The sequence below is a fragment of the Xyrauchen texanus genome, chromosome 40 (genome assembly GCF_025860055.1).
Source record: "Xyrauchen texanus isolate HMW12.3.18 chromosome 40, RBS_HiC_50CHRs, whole genome shotgun sequence".
NCBI classification, from domain to species: Eukaryota; Metazoa; Chordata; class Actinopteri; order Cypriniformes; family Catostomidae; genus Xyrauchen; species Xyrauchen texanus.
In genome coordinates, this window is record NC_068315.1 from 29,156,889 (window position 1) to 29,184,204 (window position 27,316).

The 27,316-nt window shown below is 39.1% G+C and overlaps 1 protein-coding gene across 1 annotated transcript in view; it reads right to left on the minus strand.

Moving 5' to 3' along the window:
• Positions 1-4,895: 4,895 nt before the first annotated feature.
• The window catches only part of pcdh15b (protocadherin-related 15b), a 314,409-nt gene continuing 291,988 nt past the window's right edge, over positions 4,896-27,316 (minus strand). The window contains exons 32-36 of the mRNA XM_052112379.1: positions 17,009-17,030; positions 14,546-14,584; positions 14,112-14,185; positions 11,867-11,996; positions 4,896-6,117 (exon numbers count right to left, since the gene is read on the minus strand). Of these exons, the coding sequence (XP_051968339.1) occupies positions 5,545-6,117; positions 11,867-11,996; positions 14,112-14,185; positions 14,546-14,584; positions 17,009-17,030 (838 nt within the window). The 3' untranslated portion in view covers positions 4,896-5,544. The remainder of the gene's footprint in view (positions 6,118-11,866; positions 11,997-14,111; positions 14,186-14,545; positions 14,585-17,008; positions 17,031-27,316) is intronic.

Consider the following 27,316-nt stretch of genomic DNA (forward strand, 5'->3'; position numbering starts at 1 on the left):
GCTGAACACAAACAAAGATTTTAGAAGAATATCTCAGTTCTGTTGGTCTGTTAAATGCAAAGGGAATGGCAACCAAAAACTTTGAAGCTCATAAAAGCATATAAAGGCAAGGTAAAAGTAATCCATCCATATAGACTCCAGAGTTTAAATCCATGTCTTCAGAAGCAGTATGACAGGTGTGATTAAGAAACAGATTGTCCATTTTTATTATATATTTACATATATTTTCATTTAGCAGATTTTTTTATCCAAAGCGACTTACAAATGAGGAAAATTGACTTTCTTTACTATAAATGTCCACGTTCATATTATTTTGGCGATTTGCGTTCTTCTTGCATATCGCCACCTACTGGGCGGTGAGGTGAATTTATAGTAAAAAGGACTTAAATATGTATCTGTTTCTCACCCACAAGTATTATATTTCTTCTGAAGACATGGATTAAACCACTGGAGTTGGATGGATTAGTTTCATGCTGCCTTTATGTGCTTTTTAGAGCTTCACAGTTCTGGCCACCATTCACTTGCATTGAATTGACCTACAGAGCTGAAATATTCTTCTAAAAATCTTAATATGTTTTCTGCAGAAGAACGAATGTCATACATATCTGGGATGGGACAAGGGCGAGTAAATAATGAGAGAATTTTATATTTGGAGGAAATGGTCCTTTTCTGTAAAGCTGCTTTAAAACAATATGTATTTTGAAAGGTGCTATACAAATAAACTTGACTTCAGTTGTCTCAGACACATTCTCCATATTCGGTACATTTAAAACATGACCACAAACCCATTAACCTTTGAGGCCAAACTGGCTTCTTGGGAGCTCTTGGATGGAAGCCATTGTTTATGTATTTGGCCTTTAAAAGACATGTTCGCACACCCTGACACTTTACATTGGCTCCAGGATGTGCGGTTTAATACTTTGAAATACTCCGTCTGCCTCTCATCTGATGGTTAATTATAGAATTTTAAATATCCATGAAGCATAGGTAGGTACCATTTTATAACATGTATGCCAGCTTGTAATTATTGACTTTATTTACTTTTCGGATGTTTGTTTGAAATAATGCAGTGCAGTTATTGTGATCTGAGGATCAAAGAGCTTAAATGTTATTCACATGCGCTCATCAGACAAGGATAATCTTTTAAAGTGTAATTACTTTGACAAGCCCAGGATAATCTTTTTTTTCTTTTTCTGGCATTTTTAACTGTATGATTCAGACATTAGCGTGTCCCCTAAGGGCTGTTTAATGCAATAGGAAGAACTTAGAGGTCAGTATCTCTATCCATGACTGACTGCACATTTTAGTTTCCAGGCATATCATCTTATGTAAGCATGCAAGCTGAAGTCAGTTAGTTTACTCACAGGTGCGGGCATGCTTCTGAATACAGCCTCTTTGATACTCCCTGAATCAAAGAGAATTATTAAAACGTGCCAATAATAACAGTTTAGCTAGCTTACTAAGAGAAACTGAAGTGTTAAGGCAGTGTCAAAGGTTATGATAGCACAAATGTAGGAATCTTGTGCCATCTAGTGGCAAAGCCTTTACCTAACACAGGGATCATACAAATGGACACTTCTGCCACTTAGTGGCAAATATGAGAACAAAAAGTGTATAGATTATCAGTTAATATCAACTTGCATTTTACAGATACAGAAGACTTGGATTTTTGCTTACCAGTTGTATTAACTACGTTAATGATAGTTTTATGCTGCCCTTTTTTTGTTGTTGTCATTTTTGGAGCTCTATTGTGTCCGTTCACATTCATTTTCACTGTATAGGACACAAGCAAAATCAACATTCTGCAAAATATCATCTTTCTGGTGAAGAAAGGAAGTCATACATGTTTGGAATCATAAATGGTGAGTATTTCTTTTTTCATTCATCCTGTTAGACAATCATCTTTTAGATCACATACAATTTTCAAATGAATGGATGGATTTTCAGTGGAACTTCAAGTCAGATCATAGTGAGTAGTGAGACCTGTACGATCAGCATTGGTGCCACCCAGGGATGTGTGCTCTCCCCACTACTCTTCTCCCTGTACAAAAATGACTGCACCGCCAAGGACCCCTCTCCTGAAGGGGAGCTCCTGAAGTTTGCAGACGACACTACTGACATCGGTCTCATCCAAGATAACGATGAGTCTGCATACAGAAGATAGGTTGAACAGTTGGCTGTCTGGTGCTGTCAAAACAACTTGGAGTTGAACGCGCTCAAAATGGTGGAAATGATAGTGGACTTCAGGAGGAACACCCCGACATTGACCTCTCTCACCATTCTAAACAGCACTGTGCCAGCAGTGGAGTCATTCAGGTTCCTGGGCTCTACCATCTCACTGGACCTGAAGTGTGAGACTCACATTTACTCCATTGTGAAAAAGGCCCAGCAGAGGTTGTACTTCCTTCGCCAGCTTAGGAAGTTCAACCTGCCACAGGCGCTGCTAATATAGTTCTACTCAGCAGTCATTGAGTCTCTCCTCTGCACTTCAGTAACAGTCTAGTTTGGTGCAGCTATGAAATCAGACATCAGAAGACTACAAAGGACAGTTCAGACTGCTGAGCAGATTATGGGTTGCCCCCTGTCCTTCCTTCAAGAACTGTACACTTTCAGAGTGAGGAAAAGGGCTGGAAAAATCACTCTGGACCCCACTCACCCAGCCCACTACCTTTTTGAACTGTTGCCTTCTGGCCGGCACTACAGAGCACTGGGCACCAGAACCATCAGGCACAGCAACAGTTTTTTCCCCTCAAGCAATCAATCTCATGAACAGTTAAAACCACCCCAATAACCAATAATTATGTTCAATATGCAGCTTAGTTTATTTATATTTATCTAATATCTCCTACCTCTTCTGCATCTGTATATAATAGATTTGTATTTGTGCATGTGTGTGTATATGTGTATATATATATATATATATATATATATATATATATATATATATATATATATATATATATATATATATATATATGGATAATCTTTGTTTTACATTTCTTATGGTGATGGATTCTGATAGCCAGGGAGTTTGGTTGTGTTTAAAGGCATCTGATAAAACTAATTTGACAGGAGTTAGAAGAGAGAAATGCTGTTTAAGGTCACAGAGCTAACAGAGGCAATTTCAGAGACAGGCTTCAAGTGTGTTTCTTGGGTAAACTGTCTTTTGTCTCTCTCTAGTGACCTTTATGCATTCCAGCTTTGGTGTTGCTCTACCTCTGCCTTGAAGGTGAAGTGTGTCGTTTCTGTGCCACTAGAGGCACCAGACGGAATTGCAATATTTTTGGGTGTATCGATAGTGTTCTGCAAAGGGTGAAGTTGGATATACAGGCTAATTTGCCATGTGTTCCATCTGGAATTTGCAATGGGCATTTTGAATAGCAGCTAGCAATTTATGAGTAAAAAAATAAATCTCCCACCTTCCCTCCGGAATCTGCGCCCCACAACATGAATTACACAGTCATCCCTAACATAAGGACTAGCCTATGATGGCTGTCAAATTTGTCAAGCATGTAATCTCACACATCCTTGTGGTAATTGTAGTCATTTAGCAACTTGTTATCTTAAATAAACTCAAGAGTTGTAACGATGCATATAATGTACACAAGTTATGTCTCAGCAAGCACTACGTTGTAAAAGATGTTTGTTTAAAAGTTGTGAAAAGGTTTTATAAACTTCATTAATACATCCAACTGTGTACTACATATGGTGTCACTAAAATGCTTCTCACTTCATCTCTGAAGGAGTAGTTCACCCAAAAATTATAATTCTCTCATGATTTACTCATCCTCATGCCATCCAAGATGTGCATGACTTTCTGTCTTCTGCTGAACACAAATTAACATTTTATTAGAATATTTCAGCTCTGTAGGCTCATACTATGCAAGTGAATGGTGGCCAGAACTTTTAAGCTCCAAAAGCACATAAAGAAAGCATAAAAGTAATCCATATAACTCCAGTGGTTACACTGATGTGTTCAGACACAATATGTTAGATGTGGGTGAGAAACAGATCAATATATAAGTCATTTGTTGTCATAAATTCTCCTCCCGGCCCAGTAGGGGGCGATATGCACAAAGAATGTGAATCACCAAAAACAGAAGGAGAAAGTGAAAGAAAGAGGATTTAAATATTTATCTGTTTCTAACCCACACCTATCATATCGCTTCAGAAGTTATGGATTTAAACACCAAAGTCGTCTGGAGTACTTTTGCCAATATGTGGAATTTTGAGCTTCAAAGTTTTGGCCACCATTCACTTGCATTGTATGGACCTACAGAGCTGGAATATTCTTCTAAAAATCTTAATATGTGTTCTTCAGAAGAAACAAAGTCATACACATCTGGGATGGCATGAGGGTGAGGAAATGATGAGATCATTTTCCTTTTTGGGAGAACTATCCTTTTAAACTGCATGCCATTAAAGACACTGTAAGTCTATCTCTCACAGCCTCGTTTTCATTCACATCAACAATCAAATACCACGCTTTGTGAATAAGGTCTATGATAACTTCTATTGCTGCTGAAAAACATAAGTCTTGCTTTGAATCAAGAATAGAGATGGAGAAGCATCTTCTAATGCTCTTACTAAAACGTACTCACAGAAATAATCTTACCACGGTTAAGTGTTTACTTTCATTTGAGTGATTTGTGTATTTTGCACACTGCCAATTTCCACCTTAACCTTGATGAAAAACTACATCAAATGACTCAAATATTTTCCTATGAAAGTAAATGTAATAAGTAAATTGTATGTACTGCCATACACATATTATGTAAACCATAAACAAGTGATGTGCCTTCCTCTCTTCTCATTGTATTGGTGACAATAAGAATACAATAAGAAACAAATGGATCGGTGCTGTTTTACCTGGAATGTTTATTTGATGTGCCTATTTGTCTGCTTTGTAGAAACAGTCAGATATTATTATTAAAGGCTGCACAATGAGACGAGATTCTGCATTGCTTTCGCATATCATTCTGCCAATAATAATAAAAACAAAATGGTTTTCTTCTGTTTGGCACAGGTCTGTAACAGGTCACATTCTGAATATTTTTTATATAACGTGGTATAAAAAGCACAAAAATATAGCACTTTCAACTCTGGTGCAAGTCCATCCAAATGACTGTGGCATTAAGCAAATGTACAGTGCATAAGAGCACATTAGATTAATCACAATTATTTGCATTGATGATTATTTACCTAAAATACACATCAGCAGACATTTGTTTTCTTGCCTTTTAAACTATAAAATAAAAACACAAAATAAATATTTATGAGAGCATACAGTACATAGGCAACTTAAATAATAATAACGATAATAATAATAATAATAAAACACCGATGAGCAACAATCAGTGAGCCAAAAACGTGTTTGATTTTTAAGGTACTTGAATTCAACCATCAATGAGAATGATCCGGGCCACAAAAAGCAAATATGTAATACTAAATGAAAGTGCAATTTCATCATACAGAATTACGCTGCAAATTCAATGTGTTCCTCCATTAGACAATAGAAAGCAGCATCTGAATGTACGACAGAAGTTACAGTTTTGTCATAGGTATGTGTAGGTTATTCCAAGGCCCCATCCATAGCTCATCCTCATCAGACTGGGTGCGGTCACTCTGCGACCCTAATGGGTCTCTCACCTCCTGATTGTCCACTGTAGACTCCTGTTCATCCACATTCTGTATACTTTCACCCCCTGCTTTCGCAATGTTTGATTTTGAAGCTATACTCTCTGGGTCTGTGGTACTGGAGGCCAGGGACCCGCTGGAGGGCCTGGTCATGAGGTTCTGTTCATCCACAGAGGCGCCTGTGTTTAAGGGGCTGTTTAGAGGAAGTCGCTCTTCGTGTGTAACTGCAAGTTTGTCCAGTTTCTTAAAGTGCTTCCCAAGCCGTATGGGAGAGTTCAGTTTGATGTTGTTAGTGTGCGCGACTCGCCGTGTCCGGATGATCGAGCCGTTCTGCACCAAGTAGACGCTGCCGTTGATGTTGCTGTGGCTGTTAACATTAGACAGCCGGTTTCTGTTTGAGTCAGGGGCACTTTCTTCTCCAGTTGAACTGGTCTCGTATTCACGGTCCACAATCAGCTTGATCCTCTTTTTTCTACCATACTGAAAAAGAAACAAATAGAGGTTTAAGACAGAATAACAGTGTGCTTTTATTTGTTCACTGCAGACACCACCTGAAAGCAACACAGCCAAACAATTTAGGGTGTCTAAATGTCTTTTCATTAGCTTATTAAATGCATTGTCCTTATTGACTAAATTTCAAGGCATTACAGGTAGGGCTAGGCTATTTTTCTGATGTTATCGCTTATCGGTTTTGACACAATTTTTAAATTGAATAAAAATGAATATCGTAGTAGTATCACGAACTTTCACCGCTCATTCTTTTGCCATGATGATTCTGATAGACTGCTAAGTATTGCTTTGATCTGTGACGTGTTTCAAGCTTATTACATATTGTAAAGGAGTTAATGGGCAAGGAGGAGACGATAAACGGCTTGGCAATATAAATACTAGTTTTAATAATAAACTGAATGAAAAACACACAAACATAAACACAGAGCAGCTCAATGTCATTCTCACTCTCTCTCGAACCATCGTCACTGGCCGCCTTTATCTCTCGCATGCCCCCATCAGGCTGATTGGGGACCGGGCGTGTGTTGTTCCAGCCTGGCCCCACCCTCCTCCGCTCTACACATATACAGTGCATCCAGAAAGTATTCACAGCACTTTTTCCACATTTTGTTATGTTACAGCCTTATTCCAAAATGGATTCAATTCATTATTTTCCTCAAACTTCCCCCATAATGACAATGTGAAAGAATTTTGGTTGAAATCTTTGCAAATTTACAAAAAATGTTTTATAAATAATAAAAAATAATCACATGTACATAAGAATTCACAGCCTTTGCTCAATACTTTGTTGAAGCACTTTTGGCACCAATTACAGCCTCAATTCTATTTGAGTATGATGCTACAAGCTTGGCACACCTATTTTTGGGCAGTTTCTCCCATTCATCTTTACAGGACCTTTCAAGCTCCATCAGGTTGAATGGGGAGTGTCCGTGCACAGACATTTTCAGATCTCTCCAGAGATGTTCAATCGGGTTCAAGTCTGGGCTCTGGCTGGTCCACTCAAGGACATTCACAGAGTTGTCGCGTAGCCACTCCTTTGTGATCTTGGCTGTGTGCTTAGGGTCATTGTCCTGTTGGAAGATGAACCTTCAACCCAGTCTGAGATCCAGAGTGCTCTGGAGCAGGTTTTCATCAAGGATGTCTCTGTACATTACGGCATTCATCTTTCCCTCGATCCTGACTAGTCCCCCAGTTCCTGCCGCTGAAAAACATCCCCACAGCATGATGCTTCCACCACCATGCTTCACTGTAGGGATGGTATTGGCCAGGTGATGAGCAGTGCCTTGTTTCCTCCAGAAATTACGCTTGCCATTCAGGTCAAAGAGTTCAATATTTGTTTCATCAGACCAGAGAATTTTGTTTCTCATGGTCTGCGAGTCCTCCAGGTGCCTTTTGGCAAACACCAGGCAGGCTGTCATGTGCCTTTTACTGAGGAGGGGCTTCCGTCTGGCCACTCTACTAAACAGGCCTGATTGATGGAGTGCTGCAGAGATGGTTGTTCTTCTGGAAGGTTATCCTCTCTCCACAGAGAAACACTGGATCTCTGTCAGAGTGACCATCGGGTTCTTGGTCACCTCCCTGACTAAGGCCCTTCTCCCCCGATCGCTCAGTTTGGCCAGGCGGCCAGCTCTAGGAAGAGTCCTGGTGGTACCAAACTTCTTCCATTTACGGATGATGGAGGCCACTCTGCTCATTGGGACCTTCAATGCTGCAGAACTTTTTATGAACCTTCCTCAGATCTGTGCCTCAATACAATCCTGTCTTGGAGGTCTACAGACAATTCCTTGGACTTCATGGCTTGGTTTGTGCTCTGACATGCACTGTTAACTGTGGGACCTTATATAGACAGGTGTGTGCCTTTCCAAATCATGTCCAATCAACTGAATTTACCACAGGTGGACTCCAATCAACTTGTAGAAACATCTCAAGGATGATCTGTGGAAACAGGATGCACCTGAGCTAAATTTTGAGTGTCATGGCAAAGGCTGTGAATACGAATTTGTCTTTTATTTTTTATAAATTTGCAGAGATTTCAAACAAACTTCTTTCACATTGTCATTATGGGGTATTGTTTGTAGAATTTTGAGGAAAATAATCAATTTTGGAATAAGCTATAACATAACAAAATGTGGAAAAAGTGAAGTGCAGTGAATACTTTCTGGATGCACTGTATAGCCAACATTTGGGAGGTGATAATGTTGACAAATGTTGTGATTTGAATTGTAATATGATAAACATAATACATTATTGCTGCTCAGCCCTCTAGAGGGTGCCGCTGCATCACTCTGACTGAAGCAGTAAATGGAGACAGTATTTTAAATGCACCCTATTGCGGTTTAGTAATTGCACAAGGCCGCACTGCAATGTAAATCTTAATAAAATCAATCAGAAGCCAAAAATACCCAGTAGTCAAAGCATTTTGGATATTTCTTTTTTTTTTTTTTTCAAGTCCATTTTGTACAGAGCCCTTTAAGTGACCTTTGACGGGGATTAACTTTTAAATGCGCACTAGAAAACTTTCACGCGTTCACGCATTACAATTGACAGTGTATGTTTAGCTGTTTTCCATTATGTCATTGTTACAGCGGATGGGAATTACAGTGGTGGGAATAGAAACCAGGAAATTTTTTGCCCCAACATTTTGAACTTTAGGATATTTTTTGTCACTTTTGGCTGCATTTTTACCCCAGTAGAAAACATTTGGACACCACTGGTTTAATGCATTATTACATCTGTTACGTCATAGTATAAGTATTCATAAATGGGCACCATCAAATTTATTCAAATGTATTAGCCTATCCTTGTAGGTCAAGTTTAAAATATATTGCTATTAATTCACACGCACCAATGCACTTGCGTTCTTTGATGACGCTGACGCAAAAGGAAATTAAATATTCATACACCAGAAAAAAAGTTAATCTATTTTACATTTACACTATGTTGACAACTCATTGACATGTGAGGTGCATTGTGTTTTTGTACGTTTTTCTGGCACACCTATATTTTCTCTCATTTCTATTCAATAAGAACTTCTATAAGTTCTACTGAACTTTGATTTATCTAAACAGATTGTCTTGTATTCTACTAAAGAAAATGTTACTTGAATCAATAAAAAAGTCACCATGAGATATTTATATATTTTTTGCCTTATTGTCCAGCGCTAATTATAGGGATTGTTTTGTCTTTTTAGACATTACAACAAAAAAGTTTTTGAAAGATTAACTGTAAAGGAAAGACTAGAGAGGAGAAAGCATGCATGAAATTTAGCAGTGGTTAAGGAGAAATGCCAGAAGTTCCCACTAAAAGGAAGATGGGAAGACAAACCCCAGTCAGATGAAGGCAATCAAAATCCCCATAAAAAAGCTCAAGGCAATGGTCAACCTTACTCAACATATGAGAATAGAATTCAGGAAGCATCGACATCCTCAACTGCATCGGAGTCCTCAACCTCTTCATCTAGTTTTAGGTTTCTTCCATCTGCAGAGCCTGAAACATCATCCGGGTTATCACCGCTCCCTGGTGTAATTTCCCCTTCTTCATTCTCAGCTATAGGAGAATGTTTGTCGTTCTATGAAGTTCTTTTCACACTACTGCTGGCAATGGAGAACCTGCTCAAGGTGTGGAAGCTAGAATCTGGTCTTCTTTTTGAGGAATGGCTATTGCTGGATCTAAGGGATTTTGGAACCTGAGAGTCACCTTCTTCTGATTGCTCTTTGTCTTCTTTATCATCCTTGCATCATTATCCTGCAGGTCGGTCTCTTCTGATGCTCTGGACCTGTGGATGAATTTAAGCGAAGGATTTGACGATGACTTGCTGCTGATTGTCCTGTACATGGATGTTAATGATCTCTGGGAATCACTGCCGGAAGAAGCAGTTGTAGACTTGAAGCTTTCAGAGGTTGTGCTGCTGTGTTTGGCCTGAGGAGATTTGACAGGCAACCCCCGTTCCTCTATCCTCAGATTTGACATCCACCTCCGCTACTACTTCCCTCACTTTCTGAACTTGACTGCTTTGCAGCCCCAGTGCTATCTTCTATCTCTGACTCAATTTGAATTCCGAACTTCTCTTGGTGACTCATGTTTTGTCTCTGTTTCGCTGTGTTGTTCTGACTCTGATTCTGTCTTTGACTCCATTTCTTGGTCATCTAGCTCCGTTTTTGTTTGTCTCTCTCTGTCTGAGTCAACAGGATTCTGGTATTGCTCATCATCTGAGTCTAAACTACTCATATGCGCTCCTTCTTGGAGTATGTATGGATGTTAAGGTGTGAGTGACATGGCACTTCCAGTGTAAGACTGTCGAATGACACCTTCCCTGACACCACCTCTCTCTCTGTCACTTCCCTCACTATCACTACGGACATTCTCTGATTCCCTCTCTGACTCGCTAATTGCCAGAGAGATTGAGGTGATTCCATTTCTCCCAGTGTCTCCAGTGCTGCTCCAAGAGTTCTTTTGAGTCTGCAATATATTTACAATTTTCATCTGGCTTAAAACTTTGCCAAGTCTTGTCTTGGCAGAAGGCTTTGCTTTTTTAGTCTGGAAATAGATGCCATCAATGACCACGCTACTGTCCACACTGTTTGAACATTGTATCATGGTTAGTTTCGGGTCATGGGCACTTCCTGTAGGATATATTCTGTTGTTCTTCAATGGAAAGTGGAATAGAGCTGGTGGGCCAGACCTTTTGTCGAACATTTGGCCAAGTTTTATGGGCGCTTTGAGTTTGGTTTCATCCATTGAGCGATGAGGGTGTGTGCTGCCCTCTGCTGGCTCAGACATGCTTTGCTGAAGCCTCAGAGGCTGGTCTTCAAAAGCTAGTCTATGTGGTGGAACCCCAACTGTAGGTGGAGCCAGACTTCTGCGTTGCCTAGCAACCTGTTACATTGATATCAGTCCAGGCTTCTTATCATTCTGAATACTGAGATCAACAATTCAGTTAAGCCATAATTTATTTCACATTGGTAGATAATATATTCTCTAAAGGCCCTTTCACATGACTTGTGTCAACATTAACTTATACATTAAATGCTGTGGAAGGAAGTGTCAAGCTGTGACGTTACTCCTGGTGCTGTGTTGTTCAACTTCTGAAGCATAGCCAATGATTGCTAGACACTTTGCATGACATGCAATTACACTGGCAATGCAAGCACTGAAATCAAAACATCTTGGTATGGTGAGATGCTAACCCTAGCTCTGCAAAACTTTAGCATGATTCCACCCTAACCCCCCATAACCCCAAACTCGGTTGGAGCAAATGTGCTGTTGTTTTGAGTGTTTTCTGCAGATTGTGGGTTACTCTCTAAAACATACTGATTGATTCTGTCTTTATCTAGATGAAGCTGTCATCAAGCTTTACAATACAATGTCGAAGGTATATCATTACATTTATAGAAAAACATTTGATGATTCTATCTGCAGTAGATTATCTGCGATGCATCAAAGCAATAACCACTTTTTTATTTTCTGAGCTGAAATACTTGTTACCTCTTTCAATTGCTTTCATTGTTTTAAGTATTTACTGTGCACATTTCGTGCTACCTGGTTATCTGCAACGCTCTTCATGTGGAGGTAAAATGTTTATAATGTTTTTGTTGAGTGTGTTGAAGTCCTGACACGAGTCATGTGAAATGGCCTTGAGTCCAAGGATAAAAGTAACTTTAGAAACAAAAGCACTGCTATTTGCATTGGTTTAATGACAAACAATAAGGATAAGCGATACCTCTCCCACTGATTCGTGTGGGCTGTAGTAGTAGCTGCCGTCATCTTCCATTATTACCTCTCCATATTCATCATACATCCCTATTGGAGAGATCAGCTTCCGTCGACTTCCATACTGAGGTAAGTCATAGCTAAAACAAAATATATATTTATTAATATACCAGAAACACACAAACAAATGGAAACTGTTCCCATGATGACATGACATGATGGCATTCAGGATCACCCCAATTTTCTTTTCCATCTTAGACATTAGTCTTCACAAAGGGTCACAATAACAGTACAAAACACAATAGAAAGGGAGAGTAAAAAATCTTGACCCCCAAATGGCTTCAAAATGTGTAGCTCAAAATTAAATGAAACTATCAGGACAGAGAAATGAATGGCAAATCCAAGTTAAATGCAATAGTAGGACCTCCACTTAACATTGTACGGGAAAGGTCAGAGCAGACCTGCATTGAGAACTTTGAGTGTTTCTGGGGAGCAGCAAGGAGTCTGAATTAAAATACATTTTGGAGAGCTCATTCATTTCACAGGAAACAGGCTGAAATTCAGGATTATTCTGACCTTCATCAGCCTGCAGAGACTACAAACTCTTGACATGACTTTCATTAGTATTTATTGAGTATGGAAGGGGCTTTATCTTCAACAACGGAATGCTTAAAAGTTAACATTTAAGAGAGTTGCTCCCAATCAAATACAGTATGTATGTGCTTTTAAGTGAGAAAACTTGGGTAGAGTTAAATTTTACTTGCAAATGTCTTTGATCCTCTGCAATTACCATCCTCTTCCTCAGGGCCTTTCAAGAAATCCACAGCCGTTAATATACATCATCTCTTCCAATTTTCTCCTCTCATTAAAATGCCATATGGACAATTAATATGGTATGTGCATGAGTAAATAATTATCTTAGCTATTACAGTTGGAAAAGACGCCAATGTGTGACCACAACGTCTGTTGAAAATGACAAAACTCATCATCAAGAAGCCAAAAAAAATCTGGCATATAACTAAGCTGCATTCAGATTAGGGATTCATCAAGATGTCGGCTTGTTGTCCAACAACTGACTTGTTGATTAATGAGCTTGAATAGCTTATTTTAATTTTTATTGCAGATTTTTTTAATTCATCCTTTATATCACCACCACACCAACCATACACAATGAGACGGATGTCTCTGGCCATTGTAATCATTTGTGTCGTGTCTAATGATGCTTTTTGAACATCCTGTCACAAAACTGTTTCTGTTACTGTTTTTGAACATCTTATGCAAACACCCATTGGACATAATTATAGCAGCATTATTATAGTTGATTTGGAAAATATGAAGTTTAACAAATCCCAAATTCAGATTAAATCAAATACCTCAGTAGCATGCGGAAGTAGTTGGGCAGTGCGGAATTGCATACATAGGTAACAGCTGTGAAAACGAGAGTGTTTATGGGGGTATCCATAAAGTTAACCTAGTCTCATAAAACTAATGTTACTATATCAACATTTTTGCAAAAAGACTGTTAAGTGCCACGATCAACATTTCGCTGCAGTTTCATGGTTAAATTAACACTAGAGGTGCTACAACAACTGTGCGTTTTATTCATTTCACACAAATCATGACTACAACACCCGATAATGATTTATAAACACTTACTTTTCATACTGTTTCTCACACTTTTACTATAACAGATCATTTGATAAATGCTTGTATTACAGACACCGAAATTTAAACATGAATTCCAATGTGATTGGCTTCCACTGTAGTTCAGCTGATAGTGTTGAACCTAGGCCACGGTTCAAGCACAGCCAAGAAAACACACTGACATGAGAGATGATAGAGTCAAAGAAGCAACATGAAATAACTTTGGTTGTTTCAGAAATGTTGCATTTCATGTTGCATTTGCTTTTAGAACACTATGGGTTAGGATTATGTGTTGGTTTAGGGTAAGGATGTCTGTTTTGTGTCTACCTCTGATTTGCTTTTTGAATACTATGGGTTAAGTTTAGGTTAAAGTTTAGGTTAGGGAGGTAAGTTTTACTCATTGAAACCTCCATCTAATTTTCACCTTTAAAACGATCTGATTACGACACCATTTCACTCACTTTTGGCGCCCCCCGCTGGACATTTCACTGGGAAAATGCAGCAAAACGTGTAATGAAGCAACATGATGTAATGTTCATAAGATCAGGCTGCAAAAAGTTGTGATCTGTGGCAGCAGCTCATTTGAGACTGTGAAATGAACATGCACTCACCCATGGTCATAATTATAGTAATCCTGTGTATAATAGTCCTGTCCTGGGTCGATACCAGACTCCATAGAGAGTTCCTGTGGTCAAAGAAAAGAGTGCATCACTTTATTAGAAATCCTTGGAAAAGACAGATGATATTTCTGCTCAGCACATAAAAATTGGTTTGTGAATTTCTTTGTGTGGTAAAAACAGCATAACCCTCTACAAAGAGTGACATCAGCATATAGGTTATGCTTTGAGAGTTTGTGCAAAACAATCCAATGCTGATGACTTCAAATAAAAAGTTAAGTAAAAATTAAAAAACAGGAAAAGCATGCATTTATACAGTATGAAACTTGTTTTTATCTTAAAAATAATTCAAAAAATCCATGTTCATTAAGTGACGCACTATAAAAGCGAAAATGTTTTCTGTATGGAGAAATAAAGGAATGCAATACCTCTGGTCTCAAAAGAGAGGGCCGGAGCAACTGCTGTTGCTAAAGATCGTATAGCAGGTAAACAGAGCAAAAACAAGAGGAGAGAAGAGGAGGAATATTACATTTCTGAATCTGTGTGGAAGTGAATGGGAAATAAACAATGCCTTTCAAAAGTCTGAGACAAATAAAATGCTTATATTCTGCATTTAATATTTGTTTTATTGCATAACATATTATCAGCATAATAATTTGAGTTAAAAGTTTAACTGAAATTTTTTTCATGAATTTCCTTTTGCTTAAAAAACATGCTCTCGAGTTAATATTAAGGTTACAGTTACTACTGTATATCAGAATTGTATATATTGTTTATTTTTAAATGCAAAATACATCATATACAGTGGGTACGGAAAGTATTCAGACCCCCTTAAAGTTTTCACTCTTTGTTATATTGCAGCCATTTGCTAAAATCATTTAAGTTCATTTTTTTTCCTCATTATTGTACACACAGCACCCCATATTGACAGAAAAACACAGAATTGTTGACATTTTTGCACATTTATTAAAAAAGAAAACTGAAATATCACATGGTCCTAAGTATTCAGACCCTTTGCTGTGACACTCATATATTTAACTCAGGTGCTGTCCATTTCTTCTGATCATCCTTGAGATGGTTCTACACCTTCAATTGAGTCCAGCTGTGTTTGATTATACTGATTGGACTTGATTAGGAAAGCCACACACCTGTCTATATAAGACCTTACAGCTCACAGTGCATGTCAGAGCAAATGAGAATCATGAGGTCAAAGGAACTGCCTGAAGAGCTCAGAGACAGAATTGTGGCAAGGCACAGATCTGGCCAAGGTTACAAAAAAATTTCTGCTGCCCTTAAGGTTCATAAGAGCACAGTGGCCTCCATAATCCTTAAATGGAAGACGTTTGGGACGACCAGAACCCTTCCTAGAGCTGGCTGTCCGGCCAAACTGAGCTATCGGGAGGTAAAGAAGAACCCAAAGATCACTGTGGCTGAGCTCCAGAGATGCAGTCGGGAGATGGGAGAAAGTTGTAGTAAGTCAACCATCACTGCAGCCGTCCACCATTCGGGGCTTTATGGCAGAGTGGCCCGACGGAAGCCTCTCCTCAGTGCAAGACACATGAAAGCCTGCATGGAGTTTGCTAAAAAACACCTGAAGGACTCCAAGATGGTGATAAATCAGATTCTCTGGTCTGATGAGACCAAGATAGAACTTTTTGGCCTTAATTCTAAGCGGTATGTGTGGAGAAAACCAGGCACTGCTCATCACCTGTCCAATACAGCCTCAACAGTGAAGCATGGTGGTGGCAGCATCATGCTGTGGGGTGTTTTTCAGCTGCAGGGACAGGACGACTGGTTGCAATCGAGGGAAAGATGAATGCGGCCAAGTACAGGGATATCCTGGACGAAAACCTTCTCCAGAGTGCTCTGGACCTCAGACTGGGCCGAAGGTTCACCTTCCAACAAGACAATGACCCTAAGCACACCGCTATAATAACGAAGGAGTGGCTTCACAACAACTCCGTGACTGTTCTTGAATGGCCCAGCCAGAGCCCTGACTTAAACCCAATTGAGCATCTCTGGAGAGACCTGAAAATGGCTGTCCACCAACGTTTACCATCCAACCTGACAGAACTGGAGAGGATCTGCAAGGAGGAATGGCAAAGGATACCCAAATCCAGATGTGAAAAACTTGTTGCATCTTTCCCAAAAAGACTCATGGCTGTATTAGATCAAAAGGGTGCTTCTACTAAATACTGAACAAAGGGTCTGAATACTTAGGACCATGTGATATTTCAGTTTTTCTTTTTGAATAAATGTGCAAAAATGTCAACAATTCTGTGTTTTTCTGTCAATATGGGGTGCTGTGTGTACAATGAGGAAAAAAATGAACTTAAATGATTTTAGCAAATGGCTGCAATATAACAAAGAGTGAAAAATTTAAGGGGGTCTGAATACTTTCCGTACCCACTGTATAATACAAAACATATTTAACTGCAGAATTCTGCAATTGACCAAGCAGAATCAATTATTCCAGAGAGATGTGTGGCAATGAACTATACTACTTTGCGGAAGAATTTATTTAGATTATTAATATTTAAATGTAACCATTAATTAAACATTAGTCTCTCTTATAGTATTGCTGTTGCCACTGTTTCACAAAAACAAAATCCCACTTGAGGTCTTGCTTGTGGCTTATTGCTTAACTTAAACTTGCATTGGCATTGATAAAATAAAACCTCCAAAGATAAAAATATTCAGCAAGTCAAACACCAGATTGACAGATTTAACCTTCAGCAATTTTACAGATGGAATCTAGACAAATAGTTATTTCCTCCCTTTCCAACATCCTTTCAAATAACATCAACTGATAAAAATGAAGGCCAATAAAACTGTTTTAAGATGGGACATCTTTTGAACATGATGAAATTCAAAAGAATAAAAATACTTACCTCCTGATGGCCGTACCCTCTCCTGTGAGGAGATAACATTATGGAAATAAAGTCAGTAAGATTATCATGATAATACCTTGATATTTCAAATCTTGGCAGTGTTTTAGCATTCTGTATAAACTGGACTGTTCGATGTGACAATGGCTCCAAATATTTAGCAGATTTAAATGCATGAGATGCGTTCAGACCCCTTCATTTTTTCACATTTTGTTATGTTGCAGCCTAATGCTAAAATGCTTAAATTATTTCGTTTTTTCACAACAATTTACACTCCATAGCCCATACTGATTAAGCTCATTTTTTTATAAAATTTTTGATAACTTTGCAAATTTATTAAAAATAAAACGTTGAAATATCACATTGGCATAAGTATTCAGACCCTTAACTCAGTATTTAGTTGCACCTTTGGCAGCGATTACACCCTCAAGTATTTTTGGGTATGATGCGACAAGCTTTGCACACCTGGATTTGGGGAATTTCTGCTATTCTTTTCTGCAGATCCTCTTAATTCTGTCAGGTTAGATGGGGACCATCGGTGGACAGCCATTTTCAGGTCTCTCCAGAGATGTTCGATTGGGTTCAAGTCCGGGCTCTGGCTGGGCCACTCAAGAACATTCACAGAGTTGTCCCTAAGCCCCTCTTTGGGTCATTGTCCTGTTGGAAGGTGAACCTTCGGCCCAGTCTGAGGTCCTTGCTGCTTTCAGCTTTCCTTCAACCTTGACCAGTCCCCCAGTCCCTACCACTGAACCCCACCCCCCACAACATGATGCTACAACCACCATGCTTCACCTTTGGGATGGTATTGCACAGGTGATAAGCGGTGCCTGGTTTCCTTTAGACATGACACATGGAATTGAGGCCAAACAGTTGAATTGTGTTTCATCAGACAAGATAATCTTGTTTCTCACAGTCTGGGAGTCCTTTAGGTGCTTTTTGTGTATTGCACTGAGAGGTTTCCGTCTGGCCACTCTGCCATAAAGCCCTGATCGGTGGAGTGTTGCAGTGATGGTTGTCCTTCTGCAAGTTTCTCCCATCTCCTCACATTATGTCTGGAACTCAACCAGAGTGACCATCGGGTTCTTGGTCACCTCTTAGAAGGCCCTTCTCTCCAGATCCCTTTGACTGGACAGCCAGCTCTAGGAAGAGTCCTGGTTGTTCCAGAGTTCTTCTATTTAAGAATTATGGAGGCCACTGTGCTCTTGGGAACCTTCAATGCAGCCAAAACATTTTTGTAGACTTCCCCAGATCTATGCCTCGACACAATCCTGTCTCTGATCTCTGCAGGCAGTTTCTTTGACCTGATGGCTTGGTTTTTGCTCTGATATGCATTTTCAGCTGTAAGAGCTTATATAGACAGGTTTGTGCCATTTGAAACCATGTCCAATAAATAGAATTTGCCACAGGTGGACTTTAAAATGTAGAAACATCTCAAAGATAATCAGGAGAAATGGGACGCACCTGAGCTAAATTTCAAGTGTCATAGCAAAGAGTCTGAATACTAATGTCAATGTGATATTTTTAATAAGTTTGCAAAGTTATCAAAATTCTGTTTTTTGCTTTGTCATTATGGGGTATGGGTGTAGATTGATGTGAAAACAAATTCATTTCTAACATTTTAGCATACGGCTGCAACATAAAACAATGTGAAAGAATTAAGGTGTCTGAATATTTTATGGATGCACTGTAGTTATGAGACAGCATTTCCTTGAGATGAGCTTACGAAGACAATGTTCATAAATCTTTTTTTTCAGTAAAATGAGTGAATTTCTGCATAACTCTTCAAATGGTGAAGCAAATAGGCCATGTTTTGAAAGTAGGTGCAAAATAATAAAACAATATGCTGATGCACTTAAAAAACATGCTCACCTCGACCAGACATTAATAAAAAATACCCTTATGCTGAGAACTCAGTTCAACCTGCCTGTTAAAATCTACCTTCATTTTATAGACTCTTGCCTAATAGTATGTCAGTCATTTTAGGTTTTACTTTATTCTCTTGTTTACCCAACATTGCTGAAAAAAAAACAATTACCAAAAAACATTGCTAAATACTTTTTTATTTTTTTTGCAATTGGACATTTCAATAAAATCTTCAGTTATATAGATAATTGTATAAAAACATTATAATAATAAATAAATGAATTAAAATTGTCTTAATTGGTTAATGGATAGTTACTTTAACATGTACAGTAATAAAGATAAGAAAAAAAATATACACACACAATAAACAAGAAAAAACATTCATTTTAATTTGAATTAATTTTACAGTACAATATTGTAAATTCTATTTGATTTTTTCAGATGTTAACAATATGAATTTAATGCATAATTAGCAGTAAAATTGTATATTGCTTTTAACAAGAGAATACATGTACTTTTTAGGGTAGACTACTGTAAACATTATGGTGGAAAAACAACAATATGGGACTCCTAGAAGTCCATGCATGACCCCTCACATTTCATTATATTATATTTCAGTATATTTCTTCTTAGTTATAATATCAGTTATGGACATTGGGGTGTTCTGTGTTATGTTTTATGCAGTTTAGTGTTTATTGCATTATTTTTGTGTCACATGTATAACCCTGATGGTGTTTTGTGTTTTTGTGAGAGTCTATGTGCACACTGTCTCTACATGTGTAGTAATAAATGTTCCAGAAAGGCCACTCTTGATGAACATTAAGTCAACATGTAGCCTTGTTTTTTTAGAACGGTGTTTATCAATACATTTTAAAGTGAAAAGCAGACTTTTATAGTTCCAGAAGTTTAGTATATCAGGTTTCTATCATTTAATAATATAATTGGTAGTGAACTATAAAATGTACAGCCATCAAAATGACATACCATAAAGCCTGAAACGTGGTTGCCGTATTTTTTATTTTTACAGTAAATTTCTGGCATGATCTGTGGAGTTTTGCACCCACTCTCAAATATATAGAGCTGTCAAAATTAACACGTTATCACATACAATTAATAAAAAATGTTAAGCATGTGAACTCGTGTGAACTCGATTAGCACATTTATAAATTTTCAGCATTTTATTCAACTTCATGTGAATTGTAAACACTGGTTAGAATAGGGCGGAACCTGTTTATGATGTGTCCAGGAACATGACACTAATGGGGCTTTTCCACTGCACGGTACAACTCAACTCTGCTAGCTTTTTGGGGGTTTTCCACTGTGGATAGTACCTGGTACCTGATACTTTTTAGTACCACCTCGGTCGAGGTTCCAAGCGAGCCGTGCCGATACTAAATGTGACGTCAAAACCCTGCAGATCACTGACTGGTCAGGGAGAATCGTCACTACTAGCGTCACTGGATTTCCGACACGCGACATCAACCCGCCAGTTTTAAAGTTAGCAACAGCGATAACATTATCATTTGTGCATGCAACTTTCGAATTGTGAAAAAATAAATGGCTGTGCGGAAAAACCATGCAGTGGTCAATAAATGAGTTGCAGACGGTCCACTCGTTAGTGATGAGCAAAACGAAAAGTCTCTCAGAAAGTGTCTCAGCTGTTGGCCGCAACCGGCTACCACCGGACCTATCAACAGTGTAGGGAAAAGTAAAAAGAAAAACTTAAAAGTGACTACAGAACCATCAAGGAAAAGTGGAAGTGGTTCGACATAATGGAAGCTATCTAGACAGGCGAGCAATGGGAGGGAGAGTGCGCATGACGCAGCCATGATGGAGGATGGTACGTTTTGTTACGTTAACTCTATACTCTGCTTGAAAGCTTAACTTTAGTTAACTAGCTACTAGAAGCTTGCTTCTAAAACAACCAGGCCAATTTAACTGTTACACTTGTGTAAAATCACCATGCAACAACTGCTTTATGCAGCACAATGAGCTAGTAGCTAACAGCGGTTGTGTTATTGTTTTGGTCAGTTTATGTCGTGTTTAAGATGATGTCAAGGCAGTAAAGGCGGCGCAACTTTGACGATCAGCCTATAATCCCACCCATGTCGATGCAGCACTAAACTGCAGTGGAAATGCAAGCTCAGAAAAGTAAAGCGAGTACAGTTGAGGCGAGTTGAACCGCAACGTGCAGTGGAAAAGTGCCATAAGGCTACACTGTAAAAAAATAAAAAATAAAAAAATACATTTAATTTGCCAAAATTAACCGTAAAAAAAACAGTGACCATGTTTCAGGCTTTATATTATGTAATTTTGATGCCTGTATATTTTACAGTGCATTATATTTTATATTATTAAATGGAATCAGACCATATGCCAAGCCAGATTTAGACTTAAGTTGCCCACACATACGTTCCATGTGTCTAGGACAAGATGACTTTTCTAAAGCAGTGGTAAGCACTAAATGACAAGGAAGCTTGCAGGCCTCAGCTCATCATGAATTTGTGTTAACACCTCTCATTCAAAGTATAAAATAAGCCAATGACAATTCTCTAGAGGACAAAAGCTAGACATTGGTCAGTAGCAAGTACACACAGCAGCTGTTTACACTACATAAGGTGTGTGTTAGGGGCACATGGCCTATACATGGAGACGGGCCAGCTTTTCCTAAGAGGCAGGGCCATTTCACTCAGAGCGCAGTAAATTGAAATTCTCTCCAAGCTGTGGATCGGTGAGAGCAAATTACAGCAGTTCTTCCCTGATGTGGGCATAATGTGGGATTCAAATGTGAAGATTTATCTCTTAAAAGTCGGCATGAAATGAAAATTCACCCTATCTATTTTCTAAATGCATGTTATTGATCGATTCATCCACGCATATGTTTTATTTATTTATTTTGACCTTGTAATCTTTAATCAAAATGTAATAACTTGATCTTCCGGTGAAACGACATTTCACACATTTCACACCTTTTTTGTGATGTGATCACTAATGAATACAATGCTTCTGATGCCTCTGAAATTTATTTATATTTGTGAATGCAGTTATCTTGGGATGCACAGCATGAGTAAATGTTTTTTTCCCCTTATATTTAGTGTATTGTGATTCAAAACGTTAAAATATGATTATATTTTACTCACTCATTTTTCAACGGCTGCAGCCTCTTCATAAGCAAAGGCCAAGATGTGCTCATGCGTTTATGCTGTAATTTAGATCATAAATGTGTTGAGATCGCTGCTCAATTTCACAGATAACCGGCTCTGACTCGAGCAGCATGGTGGTAGGGGTGTGTGTGTGTGTGTCCACTGAAAACTCGCATTTACATCTGTCCCTGTTCCACTATGCAAGCCCATATTTTTAAGAATCTAATCAACAACTAGTGGATAATCTCAGATTAATCATCTCTTTTTTTATGGTTTGATAAGCTGTTTCACTCGGAAATACGTCACAATAAGGACTTTAACGATAATATTTGACTTTCAAAGGACTTATTTGGCTAAGGTGTATGTAAACTTCTGACTTCAACTGTATATACTCATATATATACATATATATATATATATATACAGTGGGTACGGAAAGTATTCAGACCCCCTTAAATTTTTCTCTCTTTGTTATATTGCAGCCATTTGCTAAAATCATTTAAGTTCATTTTTTTTCCTCATTATTGTATACACAGCACCCCATATTGACAGAAAAACACAGAATTGTTGACATTTTTGCACATTTATTAAAAAAGAAAAACTGAAATATCACATGGTCCTAAGTATTCAGACCCTTTGTTCAGTATTTAGTAGAAGCACCCTTTTGATCTAATACAGCCATGAGTCTTTTTGGGAAAGATGCAACAAGTTTTTCACATCTGTATTTGGGTATCCTCTGCCATTCCTCCTCGCAGATCCTCTCCAGTTCTGTCAGGTTGGATGGTAAACGTTGGTGGACAGCCATTTTCAGGTCTCTCCAGAGATGCTCAATTGGGTTTAAGTCAGGGCTCTGGCTGGGCCATTCAAGAACAGTCACGGAGTTGTTGTGAAGCCACTCCTTCGTTATTTTAGCGGTGTGCTTAGGGTCATGTCTTGTTGGAAGGTGAACCTTCGGCCCAGTCTGAGGTCCAGAGCACTCTGGAGAAGGTTTTCGTCCAGGATATCCCTGTACTTGGCCGCATTCATCTTTCCCTCGATTGCAACCAGTCGTCCCGTCCCTGCAGCTGAAAAACACCCCCACAGCATGATGCTGCCACCACCAAGCTTCACTGTTGAGACTGTATTGGACAGGTGATGAGCAGTGCCTGGTTTTCTCCACACATACCGCTTAGAATTAAGGCCAAAAAGTTCTATCTTGGTCTCATCAGACCAGAGAATCTGATTTACCACCATCTTGGAGTCCTTCAGGTGTTTTTTAGCAAACTCCATGCAGGCTTTCATGTGTCTAGCAGTGAGGAGAGGCTTCCGTCGGGCCACTCTGCCATAAAGCCTCGACTGGTGGATGGCTGCAGTGATGGTTGACTTACTACAACTTTTTCCCATCTCCCGACTGCATCTCTGGAGCTCAGCCACAGTGATCTTTGGGTTCTTCTTTACCTCTCACACCAAGGCTCTTCTCCCCCGATAGCTCAGTTTGGCCGGACGGCCAGCTCTAGGAAGGGTTCTGGTCATCCCAAACGTCTTCCATTTAAGAATTATGGAGGCCACTGTGCTCTTATGAACCTTAAGGGCAGCAGAAATGTTTTTGTAACCTTGGCCAGATCTGTGCCTTGCCACAATTCTGTCTCTGAGCTCTTCAGGCAGTTCCTTTGACCTCATGATTCTCATTTGCTCTGACATGCACTGTGAGCTGTAAGGTCTTATATAGACAGGTGTGTGGCTTTTCTAATCAAGTCCAATCAGTATAATCAAACACAGCTGCACTTGAGTTAAATATATGAGTGTCACAGCAAAGGGTCTGAATACTTAGGACCATGTGATATTTCAGTTTTTCTTTTTTAATAAATGTGCAAAAATGTCAACAATTCTGTGTTTTTCTGTCAATATGGGGTGCTGTGTGTACAATAATGAGGAAAAAAAATTAACTTAAATGATTTTAGCAAATGGCTGCAATATAACAAAGAGTGAAACATTTAAGGGGGTCTGAATACTTTCCGTACCCACTGTATATGTACTGTATATAGTTCAAGTCAGAAGTTTACATACACCTTAGCCAAATAAATTTCAACTCAGTTTTTCACAATTCCTGACATGTAATTATAGAAAAATTCCTGTAATCGATCAGTTAGGAACACTACTTTATTTTTAAGAATGTGAAATGTCAGAATTATAGTAGAGATCATTATTTATTTAAGCTTTTATTTCTTTCAATCATATTCCCAGTGGGTCAGAAGTTTACATACACTTTGTTAGTATTTGGTAACATTGCCTTTAAATTGTTTAACTTGGTTCAGTTGTTTTGGGTAGACTTCCACAAGCTTCTCACAATATGTTGCTGTAATTTTGGCCCATTCCTCCAGATAGAACTGGTGTAGCTGAGTCAGGTTTGTTGGGCTCCTTACTCGCACATTCTTTTTCAGTTCTGCCCACAAATTTTCTATTTTCAAATTTCTGAGGACAGGTCTTTGTGATGGCCACTCTAATACCCTGACTTTGTTGTCCTTAAGCCATTTTGCCACAACATTGGAGGTATGCTTGTGGTCATTGTCCATTTGGAAGACCCATTTGCGACCAAGCTTTAAATTCCTTGAGATGTTTCTTCAATGTATCCACATAATTTTCCTTCCTCATGATGCCATCTATTTTGTGAAGTGCACAAGTCCCTCCAGCAGCAAAGCACCCCCACAACATGATGCCTATCTCTCACAGAACAAGCTGCTGGATGACAATCAGTCAGGCTTCAAAAGTGGACACTCAACTTAGACTGCCCTGCTGTCTGTCACGGAGTCGCTGAGACAGGCAAAAGCTGAATCCTGATCATCCATTCTGATTCTGCTGGACCTTTCTGCTGCCTTTGACAGAGTCAATCATCAGATCCTACTCTCCACCCTCTCTAAACTGGGCATCACCGGAACTGTGCTTGGCTGGTTCAACTCCTATCTCTCAGAAAGGTCCTTTGAGGTAGCCTGGAGAGGGGAGGTATCCAAGCCACATCAGTTACTTACTGGGGTACCTCAGGGATCAGTGCTTGGGCCACTTCTCTTCTCCATATACACAATGTCATTAGGACCCATCATCCAGTCACATGGTTTCTCTTACCACTGCTACGCTGATGACACGCAACTCTACTTGTCTTTCCAGCCCAACGACACCACAGTGACCGCTCGAATCGCTGCCTGTCTGGCAGACATCTCAGCCTGGATGAAGGAACACAACCAGCAAAACCCAGCCAAGACCGAACTCCTTGTCTTTCTAGCCAACCCTGCTGTTGATCACAACATCAACGTGCAGCTGGGTCCAACTACAGTGTCGCCTTCCAAAACGGTCAGAAATCTAGGGGTAACCATTGATGATGAGCTAAATTTCACAGACCAAATCTCAAAATCTGCAAGATCATGTAGATTTACACTCTACAATATCAGGAAGATAAGACCTTTCCTCTCTGTACATGCCACACAACTGCTCATTCAGTCACTTGTCATAACTAGACTGGACTACTGTAACGCTCTCATTGCAGGCCTTCCTGCATGTGCTATTAGACCTCTCCATATGATCCAGAATGCAGCAGTACGTCTGGTCTTTAATGAACCTAAGAGAGCACATGTTACACCACGCTCTGTCTCTCTCCACTGGCTGCCGGTTCATGCACGTACTAAATTTAAGGCCCTGATGCTGGCATACAAAACATTCACTGGGTCTGCTCCAGCATACCTAAAAACATTTATGCAGAGCTACATTCCCACCAGAAGCCTGCGGTCGGCTAAGGAATGTCGCCTTGTCATACCAAAACAAAGAGGCACCAAAAAACTTTCCCGGACTTTCAGTTTCATCATACCACGTTGGTGGAATGACCTTCCCAACTCAATCCGTGTAGCTGACTCACTCTCTATCTTCAAAAAACGGCTAAAAACACATCTTTTTCAAAAGCACTTATACAGTCACAAAAAAAATAAATAAAACACATTCTAAAAAGTCACATTCCTGTCAGCTTGGACCAGTCTGGCAATTCTCCTCTGAACTCTGTCATTAACCAGCCATTTTCACACACAGAACTGCCGCTTGCTGGATGTTTTTGTTTTTCGCACCATTCTCTTTACACTCTAGGGACTGTTGTGCGTGAAAATCCCAGGAGATCAGCAGTTACAGAAATACTCGATCTAGCTCATCTGGCACCAACAATCATACCACAATCCAAATCACTGAAATCAAAAATGTTCCCCATTATGAACATTAACTGAAGCTCCTGACCCATATCTGCATTATGTTATGCAGTGCACTTCTGCCACACGATTGGCTGATTACATAATCGCATGGATGACTGTTGGTGCCAGACTGGCTGCTTTGAGTATTTCTGTAACTGCTAATCTCTTGGGATATTCATGCACAGCTAATGGTCTCTAGAATTTACTCTGAAGGGTGCCAAAAACAAAAACATCCAGTGAGCGGCAGTTCTGTGGATGGAAATGTCTTGTTGATGAGAGAGGACAACAGAGAATGGCCAGACAGGTTTGAACTGACAAAGTCTATAGTAACTCAGTACAATTGTGTTGAGAAGAAAATCATCTCAGAATGCAATTCTGAGATGTGGATTGGTGCTGTTTTGGCAGCACAAGGGGGACCTACGCAATATTAGGCAGGTGGTTTTAATATTGTGGCTGATCAATGTATAGACAAATCCAATAAAGTGGACCAATCACAATTCAGCATGAAAATATTATGATGCTGCCTTTGCTGTTGGTTACATTTAAAAAGACCTCAATTTCAAAGTCAGACATCAATATCAATTAGAATTTTCTAAAAAAAAATTATGTATAAAAGTTATAAAAAAACAAAAATAGATTGCACGCCTAAAACTGAAACGATCTACAAAACAAAGTTTGAATGGTGTCTGTACATTTACTGAAATAATCATAGAGGTTTAATACTTAGTTAGGGTTATTGGTTTCAAACACAGAAAGAAATATCAATACAATGCTTCCTTGCAAGATATGTAAACATAAGGGTCAATCATTATAGAGATTTAATGCCGAGACTTCTGAATGTGCTACAGCACACAAATGAAAATAACATGCAAGAGTTATGCACTGCTGGGAGTCGACAAACGGGTGTAATGGTGCAGTATCCATCCATTAGGATTTTAATGATTAAAGTAGGAATAAGTTGGGTGTTTGCTGAATTTAATTTGGTGTGTTTCCATTTGAAAGAGGATATGGAGGACATCTCGTTAATAGCACAAACTATGTCACTCAAATGTACACACAAGCACACACATTAAATTGATTTGACCGGTAATTACAAGCAACTA